The following is a 9,539-nucleotide window of genomic DNA, read 5'->3' on the forward strand; positions in this document are numbered from 1 at the left end:
AACACGCACATTTTACTATTATGTCCTTACGTCATAAACATAACTTTGAGGGTGGGACTAACAGAAACTGACGAATCATCATTTTGACAAGTGTTTTGCACGTATAAGAAGAGGGAAAATTAAGAAACTGCCTGTAATTGACTATGAAATCTCACATTTAATATATTTAAAAAAAAAATAAATATAAAGTTACTGTAATAAGACTTTTATAATTATTATTATCGTTTAATAAATTACATCCATTTGGAAAATTACCAACTTCTTATCGGGTGGGCCACAGTTGAGAGTGGGTGGGCCCACCTGGGCCCATTCGTAGCTTCGCCACTGATATATAGGGACAAAAATGCAATTTCATGCTAAAAATGTCTACTTTTAGTCTATTTTCTACATTTCTATTTTGTAGTCTATTTTCTATTTTCTACAAATTTCTATACAATATCTGAACTGAATATCTGTCGGCCAGAATAATACCTTATACACGATACACCACCGTTCACAAGATTGGGGTCAGATCTTTTAATGTCTTTGAAAGAAGAATCTTATACTCAGTGAAGGGGCAGTAAAAACTGTAATATTGTGAAATATTATTACAATTTCAAATAATCGCTTTCTATTTGTAATATATTTTGAAATTTATTTTATTTCTGTGAAATAAAGCTAAATTTTCAGCATCATTACTCCAGTCTTGAGTGTCACATGATCCTTCAGAAATCATTCTAATATGCTGATTTGCTGCTCAAGAAACATTTCTTTATTATTATCAATATTGAAAACAGTTGTGCTGCTTCATTTTTTAATTTTTTTATTTATTTTTTGGAATCCAGGATTCTTTGATGAATAGAATGTTCAAAGGAACAGCATTTATTTGAAATAGAAATCTTTCGTAACATTATAAATGTCTTGACTTGAACTTTTGATCAATTTAATGCATCCTTGCTGAATAGAAGTGTACTTTTTTTTTTCTTTTTTGGCTGTTTCATGAATTGTTTTGAGTTTTATAATATTCTGTGTTTTATGTTTAAATTGTGCTAAAAAGGCTGTTAATGGGAGGTTCCATTGTGACAACTAGCCCCGGCCTCTCAGTCGCTCTCTCTCTCTCTCTATCTATGCCTCCACTCTAGTGGTTGAGACATGAGCAGATCAGGAACACTGAGCCAGAAATGAGACGGGAGGCAAATATGTGGCCCGTTGTGTCCTCATTACGACTTCAGAGCTGTGACGTGACCGTACAGCAAAAATTTAATCATGTTCTCACTCCCTAGTGATGCTGCTACTGCTTAAGGGGACCAGGAAGGGCACAAAAACGTTCCCTGACGCAACATATGTGTTATTTAAACATTATATAAAGGCTACAGAAGTGTAATCACTTTATGGCATCTACAGGAGGAGGAAAATGATGCTCAGCTTTAGAAAGAATTAATGCTGTCCTAAATGAGCTGCTCACTCTTATCAGTACTGATACAGTCTCTTATGAATAAATTATTTAATAACTGCACACTGATTCTTGTGGTTCTGTTGCTTTCTTGTTGCCTTGGTAATAATAATAGCAACAGATGTGACCACAATGTAAATAATTTATGTTTTCTTGTGTTTTCCAGACAGAACACGCATATTCTTGTGCTTTTTGCTTCATTAGCTGAAATACATAAGACAAAACTGTGTTTGATAGCTGTTCCAAAGACTGAGTGTCCCCTTGTGGACATTTGAGGAAATGCATTTGGGTAGATCAAGATTTTAGGTCAGCATTTACTTACACTATTGTCGTTGTTGACAAAATTATTCTCTTTACTCTTACTATTTTCCACAATTTAAAATAATGGTTAACAGTGGTAATAGACTCAATGGGTTGCAACTGTTGTTGAAGGGTGGGAAAGTATTTGAGTCTCTATTTATAACTAACAAAAGCACAACAAAACAGCATATTACCAGGTATGGAGTCAATGCAATCTTGCTTCCTCAGGGACTAATTTTCTACATATCTTTTTGAAGGGCACACTTGAATGAATCATTGTGTTATAATAGCTAAACTCTGTTCAATTATCTTGGATAAAATTAAGTGAAATGCCAACTTTATGGATAATTTTCTAGAAAAGAGATTACGATAAGAAGCCATGAAGCAGAAAATTGATAATTGTCTGTGTATTCTCAATACCACCTAAAATACAACTCTCACAGGTCTAGTACAAGTTGAGATGGATTGATGTGAAGTGTTGAGTAAATTTGAGCTGGCTGATAAGCCCTAATCTTGAATAATTCCACTAATGCAACTCCATTAAAATCCATTTTGAGACCTGGATCTGGCTCAGCGTGTGGGCCATAAATCAACATGCAATATTCAGAGGGGGTAAAGATCGAAGAAAATCACATAACCCTCAGGATATTACTTAATACAAAATAATGTAAGAAATGGACCTTTCTAATTTTGCAAGCAGAAGAAAAAATGCCTGACCTCTGGTCCTGGTGTGACAATGGCGAGTCTGGAGACTTCAGGATTTGGGCTGGGTCATTTTTTCAAGTCTTTTTCATTTTGACCTCCACCAAACTTCTGCAGAAAACATAAAAGTGAGAAATGTTTAGAATGTCAGAACATTCCAGATAATCCCAGATTGGTTCAGATAAAACACTACATAAAGGTTCCAATTAGAATCAAAAGAACTTTTTACTTCCTAGTTCCTTCCAATCATCAATGGAACCAAGAAACCAATATGTTGGCATGCAGAACCAATGTCACTTTTAGATTATTTTTTTTATTTTTTATTTTTTCAAAAGAAACATTCAGTCAACTGAAGAACCGTATAGTGAAGGACATTTTTTAAGAGTGTAAAAATCATCAACTGTTTTCCCCCATTCTTTTAAAAATGTACAAACTTCAGAGTAATATTTTACTCCTTACCAGTTTGACTTTGATGGTCCAAGCAGAGATGGATCCTGGTAGAAGAGACTGAATAACACAACATCAAATCTGGCACAGGCCTGGACCTCATGACCCGACACAACTGCGGCATCCAGAAGGAATGAAGGATTTTGACAGATACGAAAGTGTATGTACTAGTTACAAGCTCCACCTGGAGCTTTCAAGCTTCAAAAATCACTGTAAAAGTATCGTAAAAGTAGACCATACGAATCAAGCACTATAGAACTGACTCATGCTGGTTTTGTGAACTGGATCAAACAATTCATTCAAAAGATCCAACTCGAAAAAAAAGGTTCATCATCAAACTGGACATTAATAATTCTCTAATGAACTCTCAAGATGAGCTATGGCAAGATTTTCAGTGAATAATGGCTTTAATTTTGGCCCGTTTTGATGTTTGGCTTCAGAATATAATGCATGAGTCATAAGGACTGCTTATATGACCAACTTTTATGGTTCCTCTTCATCACGTTGGAGCTTGACAGCCCTAAATTCTATTCTTACCTTGTGTGTCTACAGAAGTGGGCGATGTCTATGAGGGCGAGTTAATGACGACTTTTTGGTGAACTATTCCTTCAAATCACAGTATTAACCAGGTCATGACACAGCCATCCCACTGCCCTCCAAGTGATTACATCTGACTCTTGTTATGCCCTGGCAGGGCCACTGTAATATTTTGGTAACCTTAGGCATTTAATGAGCCAGGCTGCAATAAGACAGTCACGTAAGCTTCCCAAGAGTCGTCCATTTATAACACTGACAGGTGTTGCATGAAATTCGGCCTCTCCATCAGCTGGTAGGTAAGTAGTCTGAAGAATTGACATCTGCTGGAACAGTTATGCTTTGGTAGAGTGTTCTATTAAGATTCAGAAAATAAATATGTACACTACTGTTCAAGAGTTTGAGGTCGATATTTAAAGGTCTTATGCTCACCAAGGCTGCATTTGTTTGATCAAAACTACAGTACTATTGTGAAATATTATTACAATTTAAAATAACTGTTTTCTGTTTTAATATATTTTAAAATGTAATTTATTCCTGTTATGGCAAAGCTGAATTTTCAACAGTCATTACTCCAGTCTTCAGTGTCACATTCAGTTTCCTTCAGAAATAATCTAATATGCTGATTTGATCCTCAAGAAACATTTCCTATGATTGTGAGTATTGAAAACAGTTGCGTTGCTTAGTATTTTTGTGGAAACCCTGATACATAAATCTTACTGACCCCAAACAGCAGTTTACAATGAACAGAGCTGGTCATTCTGTATGGCACTGGCAAATCAGTACATATGGGACTGACTGAGAAGGGTCATTAACTTATGACCTTTAATGCATGGGGTATTCATTTATTTTTTTTTAGGTCAGTCTCTCCCTGGCGGAAGAACTGACTGTGATGGTAAAAATAAAATAGGCCTTTTAATGATTAGGTCACATCTATGGGTTTTATTTTCAGCGCAAATGGAGGCAAGTCGATAGGTCACTGCCGAGTTCACAGTGTACCTTTATTTTGTATTCATTGGAGGATGTCTTTTAAAGGAGATTTGATTAATAGTGAGAGTGGCAGTTTAAGTGGTAGATGGATATGTGTTGAGGTCAAACATAAGATAGGAAGAGAAGGACGACTGATATGTGTGTAACACAGAGTTCATAGCGGAAAAGAACTTCATTAAATCTATGATAAATTAACATCTAGTACCTGAATGTTTAAGTCTTTATTGGAGCAGGTCAGTTCACTTGGTGGTCGTCTTGGTTGTGCTATTTTCTAGGCATGCAAATAGAGCTTATATGTACCTGACTGGGGAGAGACAGAACATCCAAATCTGTTTATCAGAATGACATCTTTTCTCATACATTTGATTTCTTTAGCTCAATTCACACTGAAAATGCTACTAATGCTAGTAAAAACAAACAAACAAACAAGCAAAGCCTTTTTCAAAAGGCTCTTTTGACTGAAAGGAGAACTTCCATTCCTATAGCTGTCCTACTTAGTGATTTCTCCTTCTATTTTGATATAAGTCTATCTAAAAAAAACATAAATATTTGACAAAGTATATTAGAAATTGAAATAATTTCACCTAGTTCTAACAATAAAATCAATTTTTACGCTATCACAAGTCATTCCCTTTTTCAGTCAGTCCTAACTTTGAAAATCAGAGAAAGCATTTTAAGTGATGTGTTCTAGAACCTGGATGAGGATGGTATCTATGACATCACTGTTGTAGTCCACGTGCTCAAGATGAAGTGAGGGAATGAAAGACACCAGCAGACGGCTCAGGTTTAGACGCAGCGTCCTCAGTTTGGAGCTGTCGTCTTTCTCTTCCATTCCTCTCTGGCTCTGTTCCCTGAGCTCTGCCAGTTGACTCCTCAGCTGATCACACAGGGCAGAAAGCTTGCTCTTCTCCTCTCCTGCACTCTCCAGCTAGACACAGCACAGACACAATTCAAAACTTTTAAGTAAAACGTGCATAAATAGACTTTTATAGTTGCAGAAGACAGTATGAGTGGTGCTGATTTGTGCAAACGTCACTGCCATAATGCTGGGCTGTTGTGGGTAGTTGCTAGGGTTCTGCTATGCAGTTGCTAAGGTGTTGATTTTTTTTTTTTTTTACTAAGATAACATTTTTACAATTAGTTTTCATTTGTTAACATGAGCTAACAATGAGCAGAACTTCAAATCTTAGTAAATGTTCATTTCGACATTTACCAGGGCAGTTCTTGTTTATTAAAACGAGAACTAAAATTATTAAAACATTTTTGCTAATTGAAATAAAGCTGAAATGAAAGAGCTGGAGTTCTGTTTTCACTCTAATATCACACTCTTATCAGCCAATCAGATTTGAGGACCAGAAAGAACTGTTGTATAAATATATATATATACAGTATAAATATATATAAATATTAGATTAAAACCCTAAGCTTATTTCTAATTTTCATTTAGTTCAATCTGAAGCACTAAAATGACTAACTGGAAATAAATAAAAACTAAAACTGAACTAAAATTAAAATTTAAACAAATTAACTTAAAACTGAATGTATAACAATAAAAGACCATTTAAAATACTAATAAAAACTATAATAGTATGTTAGCAATACTAAAATAACACTGACATTTACAAATAAATTTTTATAATCCAAATTTGTATCTGTTAACTTTAATGCACTATGAACTAACATGAGCAAACAATGATTAATCGTATTTTTATAAACTAACATTAACAAAGGTTAATAAATGCTGTAATATTACATTGTTCGTAGTTAGTTCATGTAACTAATGCATTAACCGATGTTAACAAATGAGACCTTATTGTAAAGTGTACCATAACTTATAATAATAATTGTGGGTAGTGACAAGAAACGTCATACTAAGAAGCATCCCACAGCTCAAATCCATCACCTCTCCCTCCTACCCTGCTGATGAGCCGGTTCCTTTCGTCCTCCAGGGCGGCGCTGTGCTCTCGAAGCACCTCCAGCTCCTGACGGCACGCATCTCTCTCCTCTGCTGTCTTGTGCATCAGCTCCATTAGCTCATCCTGCCACTGTTGCGCCTCTGCCAAGTTACATTCCTCTTCTTCATCATCATCATGACCTTCATGATGCACCACCCATTTCTTCTCATTTTTCAGGGGCAATTCAATTATCTGCTCCGCAGCTGAGCTGTATTCCCTCTCTGTCCCAGATGATGCATCTCTTTCACATGTCTCTTCTGCAGTGGTGGTGGGCCCCTGATGCGACTCGATTCCTTCCATCATGCCGCACGCAGCTTTGCTCACGAGTGTGTCGGATTGAGTGAGAGTCTTTCTCTCCTCATTCAAAGCAGGCCAGTGTGTCTGAGAGAAGAGTTCTTGTGGCGGGGTGAGAGAGAGGACAGGAAAGGCTGACGTCACCTCCATCTGTGTTTCTATGGCAGAAAACTTTTGTTTTGCTCTTGAGAAATAAAACATAAACAAACCTTTATAAATGTTATATGAAACATGTTTACTATATGTATGAACTTTATTATTCCTACCTTCTTAGAGAGTTGGAGACAGCGGTCAGGTTAATAAGGGGCAATGGGGACCTCTCAGCTAAAGACGGTCCTAAACATGAAATTAATACTTAATAATAAGGGATAGTTCACTCAAAAATGAAAATTCTGTCATAACTCAACGTCATGCCATATGCATTAGCTCCTCTGAGAAACACAAAATAATATATTTTGAAAAATGTCTCTGTGTTTAATGTTGTTGACTTTGAAAAACATTCTTCAGAATATATTCTTTTGTGTTATAGAGGGAAGAAAGTCATACAAGTCTGAAATGACATGTGGATAAGTAAATGATGACAGAATTGAAATTTTGGGGTGGACTATCCCTTTAAGGCTTGAATAAAGGCAGGTTAAGTGTGAGCTTATGGAAAGAACAATTAAATATATGTTTAAAAGTAATATGTTACACTACCATTCAAACATTTGTGGTCAGAGGGATCATTTTATTTATACATTTTATTAATAATTTCATTTAATAAAATACACATTAAATTGATCAAAAGTGACAGTAGATACATTTATAATTTTACAAAAGACAAATTTTAAATAAATGCTGTTATCTTGAACTTCATCATAGAATCCTAAAAAAAAAAAAAAATTTTTTTTAAGTATCACAGTTTCCACAAAAATATTACGCAATATATCTTGGTGAGCACAAGAGACATCTTTCAAAATCATTAAAAAAAATGTTTAAAAAAACTTTTTGAATGGTACTGTACATTGTTGTATTCAAAAATAATTTACTTTTTTTATTATTATTTAAAGTAAATACTGTGACATTTACACAAGTTTATTTTTCACATACTTAACCCAACTGAAAAAACACAATCACATGCTCAAATGTATTATTTTTTTTTTTTTTCAAAATGTGACTGATTCTCCATAACGACTGAGGAAAAAACTAAACACAACAAAACGTCATGAAAAGCCAAAGTTGCAAAGTCTCTAATGAGGCATTTCATTAACACAACCAAAGGCCACATCAGAGCCTCTAAATCCACGTGGTAATGTGGCTTAAAGCTATTTAGTATGGCTTTTATGTGGCATTGCATCTTTACCAGATATTGCAGAGGCTGCTGGATGTCTGGGTGCCTGAATGGTTGTTAATGCTGGTCGGTCTTGAGTTTGTGTGCTCTGAAAGGAGAACACAAGATTCTGATATTGCTTTTTGATGAATAATCAGTTTACATTGGCATAAAAAAATAAATAAACATTTAAATGAAAATCTAGAGGTTGATTCATTAGCATTTGGTACTTGGTTCTCTAGTTGAGTAGGTTATAAATGTTCTTACTTCTGGAATGTTCTCCTCAAGCAGACTCTTTGTATTTCTCCTCCTGAATATATAGAGAATGTGCTGAATATCATAATGCTTCTGGTATTCTTAATGTCAAGAAACAATCAGAAATATTGACAATGTAACTTACTGGAGTTTAAAGGGTTTAGGGTATGATTTTTGATCTTCCTCCTCATCCTCTAGTTCTTCCTCTACCAAGCAGCTCCTGTGTGGTGATAATAAAATTAACAATAAGCATGTTGAGAAACCCAGCAAGGAGGTAGGCATAACAAAACAAAAATTCAAATCATGTGGGGCTCAACAGAAAACACTGAATCCAGTGACCTAGAAGTAATGGCAGTTATTCCTTCGCATCTGTTCAACTCAAATATTTGGCTTCCTTTGGGTTCCTTTAACCTTCATGCATCTTCTCAGATATCCCAGACCCATTCAAACCCTTCCCTTTTCACTCATGATATCATGGCATAACTATTTTGTTGCCGTCACCTGAACTGTGGGTCATAGTTCATGCTGCAGAACCATTTATCTGGCAGCTCAGTGATGGCATCTGGAAGCCTCCTCCACTTCAGGCAGCTGTCACACTGAACCCAGACTTGATCTGGAACTTTCCTTTCAGAAGAAGACAAAGGTAAGATTATGAAATATTAAAGAGATAGTTCACCTAAAAGTTCAATTGTGTCATCGTTTACTCCCCCTCATATTTTTGTTTTTGAAAACCAAGAATTTTTGTCATCCAAGGAACACAAAAGGAGAAACTTTGAAGAATATGGTTTCACAGTGGATGCTGACTGAGTGTGCAAGCTTCAGAAAGCACCATAGAAGTATCATGAAATGAATCCATATGCCTTGGGTACTATTAAGATTTATATTCTTTGGGTGAGAAACAGACCAACATTTTTAATGAATGGTTTACAAAACTGGTCTGAATGATCCATTCACAAATCACAAAATCACAAATTACAGATCAGTTGATGAACAAACAAAGTAGAGCTATGCTGAGATTCACAATTAAATTTTGGCCCGTATTGCTGCCAAAAGTCATTGTGCAACTTTAAAAGATATGGAATTCAAAGCATATGGCCCACTTTTATGGTGGTTTTGCTTTTCTTTCTTTTTTTTTGCCATCTTAAGAGTGACATTTCTTAGAATGTCTCCTTTTGTGCAGTGTTATTTTAGTATTATTGTTTTTATGTATATATATATTTTTTTTTTTTTTAAATACCTTTTATTTTATTTATTTTTTTATACATTTTAATTCTAGTTCAATCAATCTGATATGTTTCTGTCTTTAAAAAAAATAAAAAAA

General features: G+C 35.1%; 1 protein-coding gene across 4 annotated transcripts in view; it reads right to left on the reverse strand.

The window, feature by feature from the left end:
- Positions 1–4,611: 4,611 nt before the first annotated feature.
- The window catches only part of LOC107692193 (MORC family CW-type zinc finger protein 3-like), a 10,062-nt gene continuing 5,134 nt past the window's right edge, over positions 4,612–9,539 (reverse strand). For 3 of the 4 annotated variants that reach the window (XM_016491156.1, XM_016491157.1, XM_016491154.1), the window contains 8 exons: positions 8,720–8,842; positions 8,364–8,438; positions 8,231–8,273; positions 7,997–8,072; positions 6,921–6,990; positions 6,322–6,838; positions 5,100–5,333; positions 4,612–4,709 (listed from right to left, as the gene is read on the reverse strand). In XM_016491156.1, the coding sequence (XP_016346642.1) occupies positions 4,677–4,709; positions 5,100–5,333; positions 6,322–6,838; positions 6,921–6,990; positions 7,997–8,072; positions 8,231–8,273; positions 8,364–8,438; positions 8,720–8,842 (1,171 nt within the window). In that variant the 3' untranslated portion in view covers positions 4,612–4,676. Of the gene's footprint in view, positions 4,710–5,099; positions 5,334–6,308; positions 6,839–6,920; positions 6,991–7,996; positions 8,073–8,230; positions 8,274–8,363; positions 8,439–8,719; positions 8,843–9,539 lie in introns of those variants that run through there. The other variant, XM_016491155.1, reaches the window with a different exon arrangement.

The sequence above is a fragment of the Sinocyclocheilus anshuiensis genome, unplaced genomic scaffold (genome assembly GCF_001515605.1).
Source record: "Sinocyclocheilus anshuiensis isolate Anshui unplaced genomic scaffold, SAMN03320099.WGS_v1.1 scaffold322, whole genome shotgun sequence".
NCBI classification, from domain to species: domain Eukaryota; kingdom Metazoa; phylum Chordata; class Actinopteri; order Cypriniformes; family Cyprinidae; genus Sinocyclocheilus; species Sinocyclocheilus anshuiensis.